Genomic DNA, 23,681 nt, shown 5'->3' on the forward strand with positions numbered 1-23,681 from the left:
ATCGCTCAAAAATCTGTATCTCCACCTTAAATATATTCAATGACCCAACCTTCACAGCTCTCTGGGGCAGAGAATTCCATAGATTTACAGCCCTCTGATAGAAGAAATTCCTCCTCGTCTCAGTTTTAAATGGGTGGCTCCTTAGTCTAAGACAATGTCCCCTAGTTTTAGTTTCCCCTATGAGTGGAAATATCCTCTCTGCATCATCTTGTCGAGCCCCCTTATTATCTTATAAGTTTCAATAAGACCACCTCTCATTCTTCTGAACTCCAATGTGTATAGGCTCAACCTATCCTCATAAGTCAACCCCCTCATCTCCGGAATCAACCGAGTGAACCTTCTCTGAACAGCCTCCAATGCAAGTAGATCCTTCCTTAAATACGTAGACCAACACTGTACACAGTACTCTAGGTGTGGACTCACCAGTACCTTGTACAGTTGTAGCAGGACTTCTCTGCTTTTATACTCTATCCCCTTGCAATAAAGACCAACATTCCATTTGCTTTCCTGATTACTTGCTGTACCTGCATACTAACTTTTTGTGTTTCATGCACAAGGACCCCCAGGTCCCTCTGTATTGCAGCACTTTGCAATTTTTCTCCATTTTAAATTATAATTTGCTTTTCTATTTTTTTCTGCCAAAGTGGGTAACCTCACATTTTCCCACATTATACTCCATCTGCCAAATTTTTGCCCACTCGCTCAGCCTGTCTATTTCCATTTGCAAATTTTTTGTGTCCTCCTCACAATTTGCTTTCCCACCCATCTTTGTATCATCAGCAAACTTGGCTACATTACACTCGGTCCCTTTATCCAAGTCATTAATTTAGATTGTAAATATTTGAGGACCCAGCACTGATCCCTGTGGCACCCCACTAGTAACTTTGCCAACCGGAAAATGACTCATTTGTCTCGACTTTCTGTTAGTTAGCCAATCCTCTATCCATGCTAATATATTACCCCCAACCCCGTGAACTTTTATTTTGTGCAGTAACTTTTTATGTGGCACCTTACCAAATGCCTTCTGGAAATCGAAATACACCACATCCATTGGTTTCTCCTTATCCACCCTGCTCGTTACATCCTCCAGCAAATTTGTCAAAAATGATTTCCCTTTCATAAAACTATGCTGACTCTGCTTGATTGAATCATGCTTTTCCAAATGTCCCCCTACTGCTTCCATAATAATGGACTCCAGCATTTTTCCAACAGCAGATGTTAGGCTAACTGGTCTATAGTTTCCTGCTTTTTGTCTGCCTCCTTTTTTAAATAGGAGCGTTACATTTGCGGTTTTCCAATCCGCTGGTACCACCCCAGAACCCATGGAATTTTGATAGATTACAACCAGTGCATCTACTATCTCTGCAGCCACTTTTAAGACCCTAGGATGTAAACTATCAGGGGACTTGTCTGCCTTTAGTCCCATTATTTTACCGAGTACTACTAATTAGTGATTGTATTAAGTTCCTCCGTCCCAATAGCCCCTTGATTACCCACTATTGGATGTTTTAGTGTCTTCTACCAATACAAAATATTTGTTCTATGTCTCTGCCATTTCGCTGTTCTCTTTATTAATTCCCCAGTCTCATCCTCTAGGGGACTAACATTTACTTTAGCCAGTCTTCCTTTTTATGTACCTGTAGAAACTCTTACTATCTGTTTTTATATTTCATGCAAGTTTACTTTCATCATCTATCTTCCCTTTTATCATTTTTTTAGTTGTTCTTTGCTGGCTTTTAAAAGTTTCCCAATCCTCTGGCCTCTCACTAGTCTTGGCCACATTGTGTGCCCTTGTTTTCAATTTGATACCATCCCTTATTTCCTTAGTCCTCTGCCACTGCTCATCAACCGTCCCATACTTTAATCTATTTTCCCAGTCCACTTTAGCCAACTCTGCCCTCATACCTTTGTAGTCTCGATTATTTAAGCTTACGACACTAGTTTGAGAACCAACTTTCTCACCCTCCAACTGAATTTAAATTTCAACCATGTTATGGTCATTCATTCCTAGAGGATCCTTTACTACGAGATCATTTATTAATCCTGTCTCATTACACAGTACCAGATCTAAGATCCCCTGCTCCCTGGTTGGTTCCGCAATGTACTGTTCAAGGAAACTATCCCGGATACACTCTATGAACTTTTCCTCAATGCTACCCTGGCTAATTTGCTTTCTCCAAACAATCTTTCACCCCATTTCCTTTTTTTTTTTAAAAAAAACTAAATCTTGGTGTGGTTCAGTTCCGCAAGTACTGGCAACGAATTTCCCCCCTCTTTTTTTTTTGAAGGGACCAAGTGTAATGTAACCAAGTTTGCTGATGATACAAAGATGGGTGGGAAAGCAAATTGTGAGGAGGACACAAAAAATCTGCAAAGGGATATAGACAGGCTGAGTGAGTGGGCAAAAATTTGGCAGATGGAGTATAATGTGAGAAACTGTGAGGTTATCCACTTTGGCAGAAAAAAATAGAAAAGCAAATTATAATTTAAAATAGAGAAAAATTGTGTGCGGTCCCTTTAACTGGCTGCGCTGCCCATTCAAATTTTCGCATATAAGCGTTTTCTTCCATGTAAAAGCCGATGAGCGGCCTGCGCTGGACCTGCCGAGCAGCTTAGCGCGAACGTTGTCGGCAACCCTCTAACACCTCAACTAGGGCCAACTATAGACGACGAGTGTCAGGCTATTTGACTCGCACTGTCATATTCAGCAGCTATCTTGGCGTTACTACATGGAGTAGATTTTTTTCTCTCTTCCCTAGCCAAGGGTATTGAATCCAATTCTAGCATAATAATGATCTGTTTTCATTATTTTGAGACTAAATACTTTGAACAGTTAAATCAGATGCGCAAGGTGTCTGAAGCCTTGCTCGAGAATGGCAAGCAGAAAATCAGACTCCGTTCAGATCCTGGCTTTAATTGACACTATAGATTGTCCAAGTCACAAGTTCAGCATTAAAGTCAGGTCCAGCTGTAGTAAAACTTGTGCAGGGATAAACACAGATTTATTGATGATAGCCTTGGAAACTTTCCCCCCAATCCTTCCCAGTCACCTGCCATTTCCCTTTCCCATCTGTCCCAAGTTCTACATGTCAAACATGCAGCTGGCATGAAAGAGGGTCTGTGTCCATGATTAACAGTTTAACTTGAAATAGCAGTGGAAATATTCACTGATATAATCCAGTCATACAGATTCTGTTGCTGATTCCAGATTGCAGCACTAAGTTGTCGCATAAATGAGGCATGTGAGCTGCCATTTGTCAAATGTGTACAATGAACGGTGCTATCAGTAATTAGTTAAATGGGTAATGCTGCACATAGAATCATACAGACCCATAAAATGTGTGGCAAACGTGTACAATGAACAGAATTGAATGAAGATAGAAAGGAATCTGGGAGTAATAATAGATTTTTTAATGTGGTGAAGCAATTGATAAAACAAAGTGATACCTACAGTGCACGGCACAGATGACACCTTTATTAAAAAAAATAATTACAAAAAATGTTTAGTATTTGTTCAGGTTCGGAACATGGGGCACAAATGGTCACTAACACAGTGCAGGCAACCTAAATATCTGTGTTACTGTGAGCACTTTATGAGCAGCTGTTCTTTTTGTTTCGAACAGTTGTTTAATAAATATAGATTTATAGGCCCCAAGTTTCCACATGATTTGCTCCTGATTTTTAGGAGCAACTGGTGTAGAACGGAGTATCTTAGAAATCGGAATTCTCGTCATTTAGTTTGCTCCAGTTCTAGTCAGTTAGAACAGTTTAACTTTGGAACAGAATTTTTCTTTTCAAAAGGGGGCGTGTCCGGCCACTTACGCCTGTTTTCAAAGTTTCGTGAGTGAAAACTTACTCCAAACTAACTTAGAATAGAGTAAGTGAAGATTTTTGTACGCTCGAAAAAAGCTTGTCAACACTTTAGAAAATCAGGCGTAGGTTACAAATCAGGCATAGGGAATGGTGGGGTGGGGGGGATGTTTAAAGGGAAGTTTACAAACATTAAACACTTCAGTTTTACAAATAAAGAGCCATCATCAATAATAAATGATAAATACATCAATAAATCAACCAATAAATCAATCAAAAAAAATTAATAAGAAATAATTTTTTTTTTAATCAATAAATAAAACATTTTCTACTTACCGACTGCAGCACTGGGAGCCCTCCAACAGCGTGCTGGGATGCCCCCCTCAGTGTGTCTCTGTCAGTGTCTCTATCTCTCTGTCTGTCTGTGTGTCTCTCATTCCCTGTCTGTCAGTGTCTGTGTTTCTGACAGCGAGGGGGAGGGAAGGGGGAGTGAGGGGGGGGGGGGGGAGGGAGAAGGGGGAGTGAGGGGGGGGGGGAGAAGAGGGAGGGAGGGAGAAGAGGGAGGGGGGGAGAAGAGAGAGAGAGGGAGGGAGGGAGAAGGAAGAGAGAGGGAGGGAGGGAGAAGAGAGAGGGAGGGAGGGGGGGAGAAGAGAGAGAGAGGGAGGGAGGGAGAAGAGAGAGGGAGGGAGGGGGGGAGAAGAGAGAGGGAGGGAGGGGGGGAGAAGAGAGAGGGAGGGAGGGGGGGAGAAGAGAGAGGGAGGGAGGGGGGGAGAAGAGAGAGGGAGGGAGGGGGGGAGAAGAGAGAGGGAGGGAGGGGGGGAGAAGAGAGAGGGAGGGAGGGGGGAGAAGAGAGAGGGAGGGAGGGGGGAGAAGAGAGAGGGAGGGAGGGGGGAGAAGAGAGAGGGAGGGAGGGGGGAGAAGAGAGAGGGAGGGAGGGGGGAGAAGAGAGAGGGAGGGAGGGGGGAGAAGAGAGAGGGAGGGAGGGGGGAGAAGAGAGAGGGAGGGAGGGGGGAGAAGAGAGAGGGAGGGAGGGGGGAGAAGAGAGAGGGAGGGAGGGGGGAGAAGAGAGAGGGAGGGAGGGGGGAGAAGAGAGAGGGAGGGAGGGGGGGAGAAGAGGGAGGGAGGGGGAGAAGAGGGAGGGGGGGAGAGTGGAGAAGAGGGGGGGAGGGGAGAGTGGAGAAGAGGGGGGGAGGGGAGAGTGGAGAAGAGGGGGGGAGGGGAGAGAGAAGAGGGAGGGAGGAGGGGGGGGGGAGAGGGGGAGGAAGGGAGGGGGAGGGGGGGAGAAGAGGGAGGGAGGGGGAAAAGAGGGAGGGAGGGGGCGAGAAGAGGGAGGGAGGGGGCGAGAAGAGGGAGGGAGGGGGGGAGGAGAGAGAAGAGGGAGGGAGGGAAGGGGGGAGGAGAGAGAAGAGGGAGGGGGGGGAGAGGAGGGTGGGAGGGGAGAAGAGAAGAGAGAGGGAGGGAGAAGGGGGGGGGAGGGCTGGGATGGGGGAGGGGAGAAGGGGGTGGGATGGGGGAGGGGAGAAGGGGGTGGGATGGGGGAGGGGAGAAGGGGGGGGAGGGATGGGATGGGGGAGGGGAGAAGGGGGTGGGATGGGGAGAAAGGGAGGGGGGGGATAAAGGGGAGAAGGGGGGAAAGGAGATTGGGGGTGGGGGGAGGCGATTGGAGTGGGTGGGGGGAGGAGATTGGGGGTGGGGGGGTAGGAGAAGGGGGAGGGAGGCTGAACGGGCCGGGCCCGAGACTTCTGGCAGGGCCCGTACCCAGCACCAGATTTACAGGTAGGTGGCGTTGGGTCGGGTCGGGGGGGTGGTGGGAGGGAGGTCGGTTCGGGTCGGGGGGAGAGAGGGCGGTCGGTTCGGGTCGGGGGGAGAGAGGGAGGTCAGGTCGGATCCAGTCCAGGGGCGGGGAGGGCCTTATTCACGCAGCCCGAGTGAGGCCATTTGGCCAGGGCTAGGGGCTGCGTGCTTCGGCCCCTCCCACACAGTTTCGGGCGCCTGGAGCTACTGCACTTGCGTGCCCACTGTAGCGCGCATGTGCAGAGGTCCCGGCACTATTTTCGGCGCAGGGACCTGGCTCCGCCCCCTACAGCTCCTGCTGCGCTGCGCCGAGGGCCAGAGGACCTGCAGGGAGGTGGAGAGTCTGGAGGGTTTTTTTCGGCGCACTTTGTGGCGTGAAAAACGGGCGTCCAGGTCGGGACTGCGCCGTTCTAGGCGTGGCTTGAAACTTGGGCCCATAGAATGGAATTGAACTGTCTGGATATCTTTGTAATTCAAAATTTCTGCTTTCTCTAAGAATATCCTTTAACAAGTGTGATTAGATGCAGGGCTTTCAGCTCTGGGACCTGAGTTTAAAATTCAGACCAGATGAAAGTCTGCTGTCTCTGCAGACTAGCAGTCCTAGTTTGGGCATTTGTTCCTTGTGGGTGTGCAGAAAACTACGCTCTTGCTCAGAGGCACGTAGTTGATCTGGGCGATGTGTGCTTCTGTAGTAGGGGTGCATTGCCTCCCTAAACCTTCTTTCCTCTACACCTTTCTCCTTCTTTAACACACTCCTTAAAATCTATTGCTTTGACCAAACATGTTCTAATATCTCCGTAAAGTTGAAGGCGCTTGTATAAATGCACGTTGTTGTATTTGATGTTGACACTGACTGTCCAAAATGGAAATATTCCATTTCCAAGTGTTGATATTACTTTACAAAATAACAACTATTTATAGAAAGATGATAGCTTCAGAATTCCCTTGTGCTCCTGGAAGTATACTTAAAGCCTGCTCACTTTTGGCGTACAAGTTTAATTTATTCTGAAGGTACGGAGTTCACAATCCATGGGAACAGGAAGGAAGTGACTATCCCATTCTTGCATTAGTTCACAGTTGCCAGGTTAGAGCAACATTGAAGAGGACTAGGTGCTAGTTTAATGCATCATTGGCGGGGGGCGGTGGGGAAGATCGCGGGGATAAATATCATTGATGTCATACATTGTTTTAATTTGCAATTTTAAAAATTGCATGTTAAATTTGCATGGAACTGTGACCCAACAGGTTTTTGACCAGTACGTGAAAACTAGAGCTGAAGAAGAGCGAAAAGAGAAGAAAAACAAGCTGCAACAATCGAAGGAGGACTTCAAAAAATTATTGGAGGATGCAAAGTTAAACCCCAGGTAAATGATACTGAATTCTAGTTCAGTGCAAATTCTTAGCCAAGTGCTAATGTCTCATTGCCTTCTTTAAAGTGACATGCCTGAGTTGTAACATAAAATCAGTTTTCAGAGGTTATCTTATTTGGTTATTGCTGCGGAACATTAAGGACTCCGGGGGAAAAAATGCCCATTGTGAAAATTTAGTTTACTTTTTAAAGTGAACTTTATACTGTTGTATCGTCTCTAATTTTTTTTTTTGGGCTGGAGGGAGGATTGGTTTCGCCATACTTAACCAAACTTCGATCACCGTTCTGTGACACCTCTGTCACTCAGATGTTCACTGAATTCGATTAACTGCTTTCCTTCATCAGATGGACTCTTGGTGTGTGGCCCAAATAATGTTGAATTTCATACCTGCCATTTCACCTTTTTCTATCCAAAGCAGGTTCGGCGACATCTGTGATTGGGAGGGGCTTCACCTGTGTGCTGAATGATTCAGTTCGTTAATTATGGGGCCTGAACTTTGGAGTGACCTGGAAGCTGACCAGTGGATGCACACTCTTTCTCTCTCTCTGTCTCTCTCTCTCGCTGATCACTACTGCCTACTCACTGGGCAGAAAACTTTCTCTGGTCAGGTGGCTCTGGAACAGCTCCCCTACTCTTACAAAGTTCTGCCTGCTATTGAATGAATTAATTTCCTTAAAATGCAGACAGTTTATCACTGATGGCAGCTCTGGGGTGAAGGTGCCACAAAGTGGTCATCAGGCAAGGAATTGAGCATTTTCTATACCCCTTTATAATATGCTCACAATATTTTCACAGAGTACTTTGAACAGAAAGTTCTTGCCCTGAACTTTCCTTTCTCCTTTAGCTTCTAAACTTATATCCAGGTGTCAGTGGTAGCATAAAAGGCAGCGTCAGAAATGAAATGCATTTGTATTCGTGGAATCGAGGCCTTGGTTTACAAGTACTCTGGCATTCTATTAAATCCCATAACCTTTTGATAGGTAACCACAGCCTTCCATGGAGAATATCTTCAGCTTGCTTCATATAGCAGGAATGTGTTGTGAAATTGAAAAAGTGTTTTGAATTATAATAGCCCTTAGTAAATAACCTTTTCAGCGATAAGATGGGACATAATTGGAATTTGAGATTAAGTTGGATGAAATTTCATTCAGAATGGATTGATGCCTCCAAAAGGATTAGCATAATATTAGCTCATGAATTGGTGTTAATTAAATTGTGTGAAGTCTATGTGTGGAAAAAAAAAATAGATATGGGTAAGAGAATCGGTGCTAATGTTTAAAGAAGTGGTGTGGCTCCCCGACGGTGTAGTGGGATGAGGCCCCCCCACCCTCTTGACCAAAGGATCACGGGTTCCATTTCCCAGTTTATCCTGATCGCACCCAAGGAAGAATTTATGATGATGCTATTGGCTTCAGTGCCCTGGAGCGAGGAGGGGTAAATGGACCAGGGTTCTAGTCCCTGAGCACTTCATCTTCAGTTTGCCCCGCTGCAAAATGGGCATATGTGAGGACTGGCAGTCCATCAAATCAGTCGCCATTGTGCTTCCATTGTTGTCACTCTCCGTCTCGGCTTACAAGCCAAGGATAGCAACGTGGGTGAGTTTCTAAAGGGCATCTGACACATATGGAGCAGTATCCCAACAAGAGTCAACACTTTGAGAGGGGCAGATCAATAGTAAAATAAAAACTGTTTGAGTGTGTGGCCTTCTTGCACGTTAAAAAGGGTAAATAAAATTGCAGAATGTAACCTGGAGGATATTGTGCCAGCCTAGACAATAAAAAAGCTTTATTGTGGAGCAACAGTAACAACGCACATTTATATAGCGCCTAAAATGTCCCAAGGCACCTGACAGGAGCCTTATCAAATGCAAGGGAACATAATATTTGAATTTGAGCGTAGCTGGTTAAAAGAGAATTCGGAAAAACCTTCACTCAAGAGTTAAGAACACACTGCTCCAGAAGGTTGTAGGTGCAATGTCAATTGAGATATTTCGAATACTTTGGAAGTAAGGGCATTAAGGGATGTGGAGCAAAAGCAGTGAGTAGTTAGGATGAAGCTTCCATGACTGAGCAGGTTTGATTGGCCAAATTCCCTACTTTAGTTGGTATATATACAAAATGCCCATTCGAAATCATAGTTTCTTAATCCTTTACATTGCAAATTTTTGATTCTTAGATCCACATTCAGTGACTTTGCTGCCAAATTTGGCAAAGACTCCAGATTCAAAGCTATTGAAAAAATGAAGGATCGGGAAGGCATGTTTATTGAGTTCATTACCAGCGTGAGGAAGAGAGAGAAAGAAGATTCGAAGAGCCGGACAGAGAAGGTAAGGTGGTTGTAGTTCCAGTGGTGTGACTGGTGGGAGTGCGAATGTAAGGGACGCCAGACTCTCCCAGCAGAAACCATGCTAACCTAAGTCTACCTTTTTAATGAGTGTTTATATATTTCCGAGTACACTTTTATCTTTGTTGGGTTTCCTGGCAGCAGTTTTATCTTTTGAGGAAACAAAATCTAAAGTGTAAATCAGTGTATATCAAAAATAAAGGTCATGTATTAAAAATTAATGAGTTTTAAATGTCGTGCAGCTGTAGTCTCAAGTGCCCGGGGGGATGTGGTTTCCACTGGGAAGCAGCCTGGTAGGGAGGTGGCATCAATAACATTACGATAGCAACGCACTGCAGCCTTCCCAAAAGTCCCTGTGTGCCGTGCGAATGAGATTGTTTCAGCCACTGAAGCCTAATCATTTTTGACATTTGCAAACAGGAGAATGTTAAATAACTGCTATTCATGTAAATTTTGTCCATAGATTATATAAACAACGATCATATGAACGTTAACATTTTTTATATTCTTTTTTTAGAAGTCTTGACTGAAGCTGCTTGTAATGATTATGCTTTTCAGAGGGTAATATGTTAAATGGTTTTGAAAATAGTAAATATTATTGCCTAATTTAAATTTGACTGCAATTGTACAGTAAAGATTTTTTTACTTGTAAATGTTTTTGTTTGAAAATTGCATGCTTATTTTTAAAATCTGTTTTCTTAAAAATTGTAACTTGTTGATCTTTTGCACTTTAATGTTTTCTAAAGCCCTTTTGTAACCATTTTATGTATTCTGTTTCATAACAAGAGAATAGTCTTTACAGTTTTGTGCTGTGCGGCCTATCAATCAGTTCAGTCTGACAGCTGTCAATCACTGACAAGCAAAGTATTATGGGAATCCCTAGTGAGGAAAGAATTGGTGTTTCTGTGTGGTGACTTTAGCCTCCCGCAGCTCTGGTACTTTACATTTTTTTAGTTCTTTTCCTTGTGAAGTGAGAGTTGTGCCCAGAAATGTGTTAAGACAAAACAATCAAAAAAAAAAAGTAGATCTGGATAGAGCCAGATCGTGTTCAACCATTACTTTTTGTTCTATTGCTAACTCTTGTAAAGTAAAGGTATTTATACTTGTGTTTTTACTTGTAAGTAGTCTCGTTACACTTTAACAAGTTACAATATGTAATAATATCTGAGCATGTTGTGAAGCTTTCTCAGTCTGCTCTGTGCCTTTGACCATTGCAATAAAGTAGGTGCTTGTTTCTTGGATTACTAAAAAAAATGCTTTTCGTTTACACTGTGCTTCATTCCGCACGCCACCCCCGGCCCCCGTTGCCCACTCTGCTCTTGAAGCACTGAAAAATGGTAACTGGTAAAACAGATTAGTTTGTAGCTCCCTCGGTAACTTAGTTAGATTAGGTGGTGTGTATCTTAGCTGCAGAAACCAAGTGGTCCCCAGTCTGTGCTGAGTTTGCTAATTTTGGACAACAGTAGTGCCAGTGGTGCTGCAATTTCCTGCATTGCCCTGAGTTGGGTTGGGGTGGCAAGGTGAGGATATCAGTCACTGTTCCCACCCACTCCCGATTGCTACCCTGCTAGAAATGTGGGCATTGACTATAATGTCCCCGTGGTCAAATAGGCTGCAACATGGACTGCTTAGGCTCCCTCACGCAGAACGGCCAATTGGATCAGGTACCCAATGCCTATGGAGCCATACTGCAAAAAGTGGTCGTGGGGGAGACTTAAAATGTATAGAATAAAAGTGGCGTAGTATTCCTGCTACCTCACCAGGGCAGAAAGGAATGTGACAACGTCTACTAATTTCCCAGGTACTGTTTAGTGCAGGGTGGTGGGTTCACAATTTTCAACATGTTTAATAAGCATAGTAGATTTAGCAGCAATTTTAATAACTAGTTAACATAGAAACATAGAAAATAGGTGCAGGAGTAGGCCATTCGGCTCTTTGAGCCTGCATCACCATTCAATAAGATCGTGGCTGATCATTCCTTCAGTACCCCTTTCCTGCTTTCTCGCCATACCCCTTGATCCCTTTAGCCATAAGGACCATATCTAACTCCCTCTTGAATATATTCAATAAACTGGCATCAACAACTCTCTGCGGCAGGGAATTCCACAGGTTAACAACTCTTGAGTGAAGAAGTTTCTCCTCATCTCAGTCCTAAACGGCCTGCCCCTTATCCTAAGACTGTGTGTGTCCCCTGGTTCGGGAACATTCTTCTCGCATCTAGCCTGTCCAGTCCAGTCAGAATCTTATATGTTTCTATGAGATCCCCTCTCATCCTTCTAAACTCCAGTGTATAAAGGCCCAGTTGATCCAGTCTCTCCTCATATGTCAGTCCAGCCATCCCTGGAATCAGTCTGGTGAACCTGCACTGCACTCCCTCAATAGCAAGAACGTCCTTCCTCAGATTAGGAGACCAAAACTGAACACACTATTCCAGGTGGGGCCTCACCACGGCCCTGTACAACTGCAGCTAGACTTCCCTGCTCCTATACGCAAATATCTTGCTATGAAGGCCAACATACCATTTGCCGCCTTCACCGCCTGCTGTACCTGCATGCCAACTTTCAATGACTGATGAACCATGACACCCAGGTCTCGCTGCACCTCCCCTTTTCCTAATCTGCCGCCATTCAGATAATATTCTGCCTTCGTGTTTTTGCCCCCAAAGTGGATAACCTCACATTTATCCACATTATACTGCATCTGCCATGTATTTGCCCACTCGCCTAACCTGTCCAAGTCACCCTGCAGCCTCTTAGTGTCCTCCTCACAGCTCACCGCCGCCCAGTTTAGTGTCATCTGCAAACTTGGAGATATTACACTCAATTCCATCATTTAAATCTTAATATATATTGTAAAGAGCTGGGGTCCCAGCACTGAGCCCTGCGGCACTCCACTAGTCACTGCCTGCCATTCTGAAAAGTCCCGTTTATCCCGACTCTCTGCTTCCTGTTTGCCAACCAGTTCTCTATCCACGTTAGTTCATTACCCCCAATACCATGTGCTTTGATTTTGTACACCAATCTCCTGTGTGGGACCTTGTCACAAGCCTTTTGAAAGTCCAAATACACCACATCCACTGGTTCTCCCTTGTCCACTCTACTAGTTACATCCTCAAAAAATTCCAGAAGATTTGTCAAGCATGATTTCCCTTTCATAAATCTATGCTGACTTGGACTGATCCTGTCACTGCTCTCCAAATGCACTGCTATTTCATCCTTAATGATTGATTCCAACATTTTCCCCACCACCGATGTCAGGCTAACCGGTCTATAATTACCCGTTTTCTCTCTCCCTGTTTTAAAAAGTGGTGTTACATTAGCAACCCTCCAGTCCATAGGAACTGATCCAGAGTCAATAGACTGTTGGAAAATTATCACCAATGCATCCACTATTTCTAGGGCCACTTCCTTAAGTACTCTGGGATGTAGACTATCAGGCCCTGGGGATTTATCGGCCTTCAATCCCGTCAATTTCCCGAACACAATTTCCCGCCTAATAAGGATATCCTTCAGTTCCTCCTCACTAGACCCTCTGTCCCCTAGTACATCCGGAAGGTTATTTGTGTCTTCCTTTGTGAAGGCAGAACCAAAGAACGTGTTTAATTGGTCTGTCATTTCTTTGTTCCCATTATAAATTCACCCGAATCCGACTGCAAGGGACCTACGTTTGTCTTCACTAATCTTTTTCTCTTCACATATCTATAGAAGCTTTTGCAATCAGTTTTTATGTTTCCGGCAAGCTTCCTCTCATACTCTATTTCCCCCCTCTTAGTTAAACCCTTGGTCCTCCTCTGCTGAATTCTAAAATTCTCCCAGTCCTCCGGTTTGCTGCTTTTTCTAGCCAATTTGTATGCCTCTTCTTTGGAATTAATACTCTCCTTAATTTCCTTTGTTAGCCACGGTTGAGCCACCTTCCCCATTTTTTATTTTTACTCCAGACAGGGATGTACAATTGCTGAAGTTCGTCCATATGATCTTTAAAGGTTTGCCATTGCCTATCCACCTTCAACCCTTTAAGTATCATTTTCCAGTCTAATCTAGCTAATTTGCGCCTCATACCATCAAAGTTACCTTTCCTTAAGTTCAGGACTCTCGTTTCTGAATTAACTTTGTCACTCTCCATCTTAATAAGGAATTCTACCATATTATGGTCACTCTTCCCCAAGGGGCCTCGCATAACAAGATTGCTAATTAGTCCCTTCTCATTACACATCATCCAGTCTAGGATGGGCAGCTCTCTGGTTGGTTCCTCGACATATTGGTCTAGAAAACTATCCCTAATACACTCCAGGAAATCCACCTACCGCATTGCTACCAGTTAGGTTAGCCCAATCAATATGTAGATTAAAGTCACCCATGATTACTGCTGTACCTTTATTGCACACATCCCTTATTTCTTGTTTGATGCTGTCCCCAACCTCACGACTACTATTTGGTGGCCTGTACACAACTCCCACTAGCATTTTCTGCCCTTTGGTATTCTGTAGCTCCACCCATACTGATTCCACCTCATCCAAGCTAATGTCCTTTCTTACAATTGCATTCATTTCCTCTTTAACCAGCAACGCCACCCCGCCTCCTTTTCCTTTCTGTCTGTCCTTCCTAAATGTTGAATACCCCTGGATGTTGAGTTCCCAGCCTTGGTCACCCTGGAGCCATGTCTCCGTGATGCTAATCACATCGTATCCGTTAACTGCTATCTGCGCAGTTAATTCATCCACCTTATTCTGAATACTCCTCGCATTGAGGCACAGAGCCTTCAGGCTTGTCTTTTTAACACACTTTGACCCTTTAGAATTTTGCTGTAAAGTGGCCCTTTTTGTTTTTTGCCTTGGGTTTCTCTGTCCTCCACTTTTACTATTCCCCTTTCTAGCTTTTGCTTCTGTCTCCCTGCATAGGTTCCCATCCCCCTGCCATATTAGTTTAACTCCTCCCGAACAGCACTAGCAAACACTTCCCCTAGGGCATTGGTTCCGGTCCTGCCTAGTGCTCCTTTTAACTTGAGATAAACTCTGCTCCTGATATTAATTTGCTAAGGATCTGATGGGTGGAAATGCACAACATAAGATGGCCCGGAGTTTGCCACTAAATTGCCAGCCTTGTTGAGAGGCATCTTGCTGGGACTTGGTGACTGCATGCAGTGAGCACCTGACCATGGGATTTCTGGGTGTTGAACAATGTTCCCTTCACTGGCACCAACATTCCCTCCCTGTAAATTTCACTGAGGAAGCGACATTATGCAAGTTCGCATTGGGTGGTGTAACACCAGCTGAGCTTGCCAGTTGCTATTATTTATAATGTATAATAACAACTTTGGTTCTAAAGTGTGATTTTGGAACAACCTTAAATCTTGGCATGGGGAAGTGGTGGGAATTGTGCTACCAGTGAGATCCAAATCATGCAGTAAGTGTGATAGTCTAGTTCTGTTCCACTTGCACCTTACTGTGAAGCCTTTGTTTAGTTCTTTTTGGAATGAGTTCCTGATTAAAGACGGAAATTTGCTTTAATATGTTAGAATTCTTTAGCATTAAGTTGTTCACATTCAATGGGGGGGAGGGGGGGCGGGGAAGCACTGATTCGGTTGACAATTTAACCATACTTAGAGACTCAGCAAGCTTCACACATCCGTATACTGATTATACGCTTAATTTAAAGCACTGATAAGTGATTACTTCAGCTGGTAGTTTTATATAACCCCCAACCATATAGACTGCATTAAAGTTGGTGTGTATCAATTTAATCTTGCATTTAAAGCCCTATTACTTTAACATTAGCTGCAATGTTCATAGTATTTAAAGCATAGATTGGTTTTAAATGTTTATTTTTCATATTTATATCCTGGTTTTAAAAAATTCAGTTTCTAGCAGTTGTCAATTTATATAAAATACTTGTAGAGATATTTCTGTTTTTTTTTTTTATTTTGTGATAAATTTCAGCCATATTGTACACACTTGTTACCTAAATTTACTGTATTGGTATCTAACTTTAAAATGATGCTCAAATTGCTAAATTATATTGCCCTGGCCCATTTTTTGGGGAGGTGGATTGTCTGATGGTGGGGTCCAATAGGAAAACTTGTTTTAGTCCAATAAGTAAACTAGTTTTGGTCCAAGTGCAGAATTGAACATTTTATGTACAATTGGTTAAACTTCGTTAATTTCAAATTGGCTTGGAAGGCTTTACTTAAGGGCCCAGTGTCTGCCTCTCAAAACTGGATAGTCACTGATTTGAGCCCCTTGGTAGCCCGACCCTCTGTTCTGTCTGATACTGTCCTGGTGTGAGCTGTCAATCTCTGGCTGTCAGCTGAAGCATCTCCACCTTGAGCTGAGCAGCAATTGGCCCAGCTTCACTGCACTGCACACAGCAACTCTGGATCCCAGAGCAGCAGTGAATGGTGTGCAGCACCCCACTACCCAAATTGATGCTGCAAGTGTGTTCAGTGGCTCCAGGAACATAAGAAATAGGAGCAGGAATAGGCCACCTGGCCCCTCGAGCCTGCTCCGCCATTTAATAAGATCATGGCTGATCTGATCATGGACTCGGCTCCACTTCCCCGCCCCCTCCCCACCTTAAATATATTCAATGACCCAGCCTCCACAGCTCTCTGGGCAGAGAATTCCACAGATTTACAACCCTCAGAGAAGAAATTCTTCCTCATCTCAGTTTTAAATGGGCGGCCCCTTATTCTGAGACTGTGTCCCCTAGTTTTAGTTTATCCTATGAGTGGAAATATCCTCTGCATCCACCTTGTCGAGCCCCCTCATCTTGTATGTTTCAATAAGATCACCTCTCATTCTTCTGAACTTCAATAAGTATAGACCCAACCGACTCAACCTACCTCCATAAGTCAACTCCCTCATCTAGGAATCAACCTAGTGAACTGAACAGTCTCCAAAGCAAATATATCCTTCCTTAAATACGGAGACCAAAACTGTACACAGTACTCCAGTTGTGGCCTCACCAATACCTTGTACAGTTGTAGCAGGACTTCTCTGCTTTTATACTCTCTTCCCCCTTGTAATAAAGGCCAACATTCCATTTGCCTACTTGCTGTACCTGCATACTAACTGTGTTTCATGCACAAGGACCCCCAGGTACCTCTGTACTGCAACACTTTTCAATTTTTCTCCATTTAAATTATAATTTGCTTTTCTATTTTTACCGCCAAAGTGGATAACCTCACATTTTCCCACATTGTAACGGGTTGAGGTACATCAAGAAATGAAGGCATCCAAGATGCAAAAGAAAATTTGTATAAAATTAGCATTAACACAAAATTCACAAGCTGATTTTAAAAAGGCTAATTAATATTGTATAGCTAAGACTGAATTTGATTGTAGTTTTATCAAATCCAACACCACTCTCCTGCCAAAACAAAACTTGGGAGCTACTGTTAACTGGGCATAGTTCTATAAAGTATATATTAGTATTTATGCCAGAGGGCATATTTTGTTAGAGAAGTTATAATTTGAGTTGGAGGGTGTATTCACTTTCCTTCAGTGTGAGGTAAGTGAGTAATGTAGTGGTGATTAAAATCACAATTGCAAAACTGCTTCCTGACTTGGATTTACTCTTCATTTCTCCCCTCGTCAACACTCTATCCACTATTCAATACTGTCCACTACTCTATACTGAGCAGATAAAAGGCAACTTCTTCGACATGCTGTCTGAGCACCACCTGGATAGTCAGTTACGCTGGAGCAAAGTGAAGGAGAAATTTGAGAGTGACTCGCGCTACAAAGCAGTGGATAGCTCTGGGCTAAGGGAGGATTTCTTTAAGCAGTACATGGAGAAACTAGCCAAGGTAAGGATGTGTATTAAAAGATGTACAAGCATAGCTCTCCATTGACTCGGTGGGTAAATGCCAGGTGTGGTGCTGAGCCATAGGGACCAGGACTGATGTGGGCCGACTCAGCTGCTATCTGTTGAGGGTGCTGTTATTTGCTTCTGGTACATGGATTCCAGCAGTGAGGTTTCCTGCTCCCGTCAGCTATCCAGTTATCCCTGGTATAAGCTGCAGGTGTATAGACATGGACAGGACTGGGCTACAGCAGCCTCCAAAGTCCAACGCCACCAATACTCACCAATGTAAGGAATGATCACTTGGTTGAGGTACGAGAGGGCAATATGTGCCTGTGGAACTGTAAGCCAGTGAAGATCGACGGCCTCCAAAAGGGAGAAAAGGATAAAATTGTTTTTTTTTAAATCCTGCAAGGATAGTCATTTTCAATGTTACTGCATTTGCTCTTTGGGAGCATCACGGTGATGGTGGGTAAACTTCACTGGCTTGCATTATGGATGATTTTGGAGGGTGCTTCCACTGCCACCGTCTGGATGAGTTGCCAGAGCTTTAGAAGTTACCTGAGTGACGAGGATGAAGGGTGTTCCAATAACAGGTTGGAGTGCTCACAGCAGGTGGTCCTATACGAGAACCTGCTAATAGCTGCTTACTCCAGATCTGTGTGACATAAGCAGCAGCTTCACAGCAGGCTTCAGACCTTCACATCCCGTACCTGTCACAGCAGGGGGGCAAAGGAAATGCAGCGATGGGGCAGTGAAGGAGGAATTATGCTTTTGCATTAATTTCCCTTTTGAGTATCCTAAACACTGTCAACAACTTTCTTTGTATCCTTTTCATGTTTTCTTAATTTTTAATCTCTGGATCGACTAGTGTGAGCTGATCATTACTCTACAGCTACGGTAGTGTAGTGGTTATGTTGCTTGACTAATAATCCAGATAATGTGAGTTCAAATACCACCATTGCAGTTGAGAATTTGAATTATTTTCTTTAAACCTGGAAATAAAAAACTGCTGCCAGTAAAAGTGACCATGAAGCTGTCGATTGTTGTAAAACTGATTAATTTATGTCCTTACCCGGTCTGACCTATATGGGACTCGAGCCCCACAACAATGTCGTTGACGCTTAACTGCCCTCTGAAGTGGCCTAGTATGCCACTCAGTTGTATCAAATCCGATACAAAGGGTTGCAGCAGTTCAAGAAGGCAGCCCGTCAGCACCTCAGAACATCTGGGGGATGGGCATTAAATTTCGGCCTTGGCAGTGATGCTCACATCCCAAGAATTTTTATTGAAAAAGACTAATTCAAGCAGGGTTGTCAGGATTTCTGTAAAACTTAATGGTGTGTGTTTGTATGCCATGTCCACCTCAACATGGCAGAGTGTAGAGTGACAAAAATTGTCGCTCTAAATGTTAGCTGTGTCTGCAGTCTGTCTCTGCTGGTGAAGCAATTTGCAGAGCTATGTTAGGATATTGCACAGTATTTCATAATAATGGCTTCAATGTGAAATTTCATGTAGCTTTTTGATACCATTATGAGATATTCAGCTAGTTGATAGCATTGTCTTGTCTTGTCTTGCCTATTTTTTTTTTCTGGCCTTGATGTGCCCCGCTCAAGGGTCTTGCACTTCACAATGGATCTTGTCCCTCGTAGTGGGCCGCGCTCATCACAATGGTTTCCTAATTTAAAAAATTAATGAAAAACTACCGTATATTTGGAGGAAAGTTTCTGATAAAATAAGACAATTTGTTTAAAGTCACCATGTAAACCCACTATCTTTTGCCTCTTTGCAGCACATAGACTCTGATAAGGAGAAGGAGCTGGAGCGTCAGGCACGAATAGAAGCAAGTTTGCGAGAGCGGGAGAGAGAGGTTCAAAAAGCTCGTTCGGAGCAGACCAAGGAAATAGATCGGGAACGTGAGCAGCACAAGCGAGAGGAAGCCATCCAGAATTTTAAAGCTCTGTTGTCTGATATGGTAATAAGCCTGAGTCTGAAGTTAAATTGCTCCAAAGCAAATCTGCAAACCTGACTCTGCTTATTATGAAATTTGTGTTTGACTCATTTATAAAATAGTACTAAACAATAATTTAATATCCTGGTTGCTTATTGTTACTTGGGGTGTGTTTATTTTTAGTATTTCCCTTGGCAGCTTGGGTGTTTTTTTTTAATCGCACTTATTCATTACTGTCATTGGATGTTAATGTCGAGGTTTAGATTCACATAAGTGAAAGGTCTGCAGCTAAAATTAAATTCGCTCAGCATGCTGTGTTAGGGCTTTGTTTTAAATTTCATTTATTTCCTGTCATCAAAGCTTAAATCCTGGTAGGTTTTACTTTGCTTTTTGAAGTTTTCATTTTTGGAATGATTGACAAAACATGTAATAATGCAATAGATGCTACAAAATAAAGCCACGTGTATGTTTTTTTGGGGCCAGACTGAGGTCATTTTGGCCAACATGTATGTCCTCTTTTTACAGATGAATCCTGCCAGTCAACCTTCAGCATGTCCCTTAATCCCATCTCTCTAGGAACTCATCTAATTTCCCCGTGAGCCCATTTATTCTGTCAGCTTCAGTTATCCTCGCCTGTAACTTATTCCATAACTCCATTGCCCTTGGGTGAAACGTTCAGCTTTGCTTCCCTGACAGCTAATTTTCTAATCTTTAACCAGTGTACCCTTCACCACAGTGAGCGGTTCTCCTCAAACTTCAACTAGGTCACCTCAAAGTGTCTCCTTGACCTTTCCTTGTGCCTTAAGTTGTTGTAATTGTTCTTCATGTTTGCACTTAGCACTCTATTTCTACTTCATGTTTCTCTCGTGTTCTGCAGGTCCGTTCTTCTGATGTCACTTGGTCGGATACCAGAAGGACCCTTCGCAAAGACCACCGCTGGGAGTCTGCTTCATTACTGGAACGAGAAGAGAAGGAAAAATTATTCAGTGAGCACATAGAGGCACTTACAAAGAAGAAGCGGGAGCATTTTAGGCAGCTTCTGGATGAGACCTCAGCGGTGAGCATGACTAGTTCATAGTTATTAATCTTCATGTATGTTGCTTCTCTTTGGTCATGTCCAAAGATTACAGTGGCAATGTCTATAGAGTTCATTCTTCATGAGATTGAATAGGGACACATTTGCATAGATTTCTGTGCTTTATGCATTGAAGACATTTTTTTTAATAGAAAGATTGCTCTTTTTATAATAATTGAATTTATGCAGCGCTTTATCAAAAAATCTGGTTATATTTTACACACTGAATTACTTTTGAATTGCAGTGACCATTGTCATATAGGCAAATGTTGATCGTTTCTAAAGTAGTTGTAGAGCACTTTCACATATGTAAGGAGTTAAATCCGAAGACGAGGAAGAAAGTAGGCTGGTATGGGAGGAGGAAAAGAGCAGTTTTTACACAAAGTAAGCTTCCTTCCCCTTCTGTCTCTCAACTTAAACAAATCAGTTTCTTTTTTTATTTATTCATTCACGGGATGTAGGCGTCGCTAGCAACGCCAGCATTTATTACCCATTCCTTATTGCCCTCGAAGTTGGTGGTGAGCCGCCGCTTTGAAGTGCTGCAGATTTTGACCCAGCGGTGATGTATTTCCAAGTCAGGATAGTGTATGACTTGCAGGTGGTGGTGTTCCTATGTATCTGCTAACCTTGGTCTTCTAGGTGGTAGGGGGTCACTTGTTTGGAAGGTGCTGTCGAAGAAGTTGCTGCAGTGCATCTTGTAGATGGTGCACACTGCAGCTACATTGCGCCTGTGGTGGAGGGAGTGAATGTTGAAGGTGGTGGATAAGGTGCCGATTTAAGCAGCTGCTTTGTCCTGGATAGTTGTTGGAGCTGCACTCATCCAGGCAAATGGAGAGTATTCCATCACATTCCTGAGCTGTAGGTGGTGTAAAGGCTTTGGAGTCAGGAGGTGAGTCACCTGCCAAATACTCCGCCTCTGACCTGCTCTTGTAGCCACAGTATTTGTGTGGCTGATCCAGTTAAGTTTCTGGTTAATAGTGACCCCCAGGATGTTGATGATGAGGATTTGACGATGGTGTTGAATGTGGTTAGACTCTTATTGGAACTGGTCATTGCCTGGCACTTGTGTGGCGCGAATGCTGCTTGCCACTCACCAGCCCAAGCCTGGATATTGTCCAGGTCTTGCTGCATGCGGGCATGGACTGCTTCATTATCTGAGAAATTGCGAATGGAACTGAACACTGCAATCATCAGCGAACATCCCCACTTCTGACCTTATGATGGAGGGAAAGTTATTGAGGAAGTAGCTGAAGATGTTTGTGCATAGGGCACTCCGCTGAGGAACTCCTGCACATGTTCTGGGGCTTAGATAAGAACATAAGAAATAGGAGCAGGAGAAGGCCATACGGCCCTCAAGACTGCTCCATCATTCAATAAGATCATGGCTAATCTGATCTTGGTCTCAACTCCACTTTCATGCCTGTTTCCCCTTAGCCCTTGACTCCCCTATAGTTCAAGAATCTGTCTATCTCTACCTTGAATATATTCAATGACTGAGCTTCCACAGCTCTCTGTGGTTGAGAATTGCAAAGATTCATGACCCTCAGAAGAAATTCCTCCTTATCTCTGTCTTAAATGTGCGACCCCTTATTCTGAAACTATGCCCCCCCCTAATTCTAGATTCCCCCATGAGGGGAACATCCTCTCAGCATCTACCCTGTCAAGCCCCCTTAGAATCTTGTATGTTTCAATAAGATCACCTCTCATTCTTCTAAACTCCAATGAGTACAGGCCCAATCTGCTCAACCTTTCTTCATAAGACAACCCCTTCATCCCAGGAATCAACCTAGTGAACCTTCTCTGAACTGCCTCCAATGCAAGTATATCCATCCTTAAATAAGGAGATCAAAACTGTACGCAGTACTCTACGTGTGGTATCACCAATGCCCTGTACAGTTGTAGCAAGACTTCCCTACTTTTATACTCCATCCCCCTTGCAATAAAGGCTATTTGCCTTCTTAATTACCTGCATGCTAACTTTTTGTGTTTCATGTACAAGGACACCCAGATCCCTTTGTACCACAACATTCTGTAGTCTCTCTCCATTTAAGTAATATTTTGCTTTTCTATTCTTCCCACCAAAATGGATAACCTCATATTATCCCACATTGTACTCCATCTGCCAAATTTCTGCCCACTCACTTAGCCTATCTATGTCCCTTTGCAGATTCTTTGTGTCCTTCTCACCTATCTTTGTATCGTCAGCAAATTTGGCTACAATACACTCGGTCCCTTCATCCAAGTCTGTAGATTGTAAATAGTTGTGGACCCAGCACTGATCTCTGAAGCATCCTGCTATTTACAGTTTGCCAACCTGATAATGACCCACTTATCTCAACTCTGTTTTCTGTTAGTTAGCCAATCCTCTATCCATGCTAATATATCACCCCCAGCAACATGAGCTCTTATCTTGTGTAGTAACCTTTTATGTGACACCTTATCGAATGCCATTTGGAAATCCAAACACACTACATCTACTTGTTCCCCTTTATCCACCCTGCTCATTACATCCTCAAAGAACTCTAATAAATTTTTTAAACACTATTTCCCTTTCATACAATCAAGCAGAGTCAACATGGTTTTATTATGATTTTCTAAATGTCCTGCTACTACTTCCTTAATAATGGATTCCAGCATTTTCCCAATGACCGATGTTAGGCTAACTGGCCTATAGTTTCCTGCTTTCTGTCTCCCTCCTTTCTTGAATAGGGGTGTTACAGTTGCAGTTTTCCAATCTGCTGAGATTATACCTACCCTGAGAAAGATTTGTACAGTGTTTTTATAGAATGGTAGAATTTTACAGCACAGCAGGTAATCTCATTATCTTACCTTTTCAGGTATCTTTAGTGCCTCCCACCTATTAGCTCTGGAGACATGATTGGTCCCAGACATGGTCTGCTTGCTTCCAGTAACGGCCCTATTATTTTGGCTGTTTTTTGGACCAACCGGGAGCCACTTGACATCAACTATATCACTGCTTCTGACTATGATGGTAGTATTTGCCCTGGTGCAGCCACTTCCAGCCAGCCCCTCCAGGCTAGTCCAAAGAGCTGCCTCCCAACAAAATTAGCGGAGAAATTACAAAACAGACACAAAAGAGACCCACAGTGGGAGGGGGGGGAACCGGATTGTTCAGGTACCTTCTAGTAACTTGGCCGAAAAGCATCTTTGGCAGAGGCCTGGGAGCATACTACCTGTTTGCACAGTATGGTATTACAGTAGAGATAGAGGGGAGAAATAACAATAAAATGGGATAACAATATATAACAAAACCTTAAAGATCTGCTTTGGTTAAGATGTATAAGAAGGAAGCATTATTTAGCAAATGTTTGTGGCGCTGAGACATGGGACTTAATTTGCAAGGCAGCAGTTTGATTGCTTTTCTAAGTGTCGTGTGATGCACTACCAAAAAGTTTCCGAAACCAAAAAGCAAAATACCCTGTACTGCAAATGATGGAGATTTGAAATAGAAATATAAAATGCTCAGGCAGCATCTGTGAAGGTAAGGTTAATGTTTCAGGTCGATGACCGTTCTGTTG

General features: G+C 43.5%; 1 protein-coding gene across 10 annotated transcripts in view; it reads left to right on the forward strand.

The window, feature by feature from the left end:
- Positions 1 to 23,681, forward strand: part of tcerg1b (transcription elongation regulator 1b (CA150)) — a 119,932-nt gene that overhangs the window by 93,279 nt on the left and 2,972 nt on the right. For all 10 annotated transcript variants that reach the window (XM_070878604.1, XM_070878596.1, XM_070878597.1 and 7 more), the window contains 5 exons: positions 6,850 to 6,968; positions 9,150 to 9,300; positions 16,956 to 17,120; positions 18,909 to 19,091; positions 19,945 to 20,124. In XM_070878604.1, the coding sequence (XP_070734705.1) occupies positions 6,850 to 6,968; positions 9,150 to 9,300; positions 16,956 to 17,120; positions 18,909 to 19,091; positions 19,945 to 20,124 (798 nt within the window). The remainder of the gene's footprint in view (positions 1 to 6,849; positions 6,969 to 9,149; positions 9,301 to 16,955; positions 17,121 to 18,908; positions 19,092 to 19,944; positions 20,125 to 23,681) is intronic.

This window comes from Pristiophorus japonicus, chromosome 4 (assembly GCF_044704955.1).
Source record: "Pristiophorus japonicus isolate sPriJap1 chromosome 4, sPriJap1.hap1, whole genome shotgun sequence".
In the NCBI taxonomy this organism is placed as follows: domain Eukaryota; kingdom Metazoa; phylum Chordata; class Chondrichthyes; family Pristiophoridae; genus Pristiophorus; species Pristiophorus japonicus.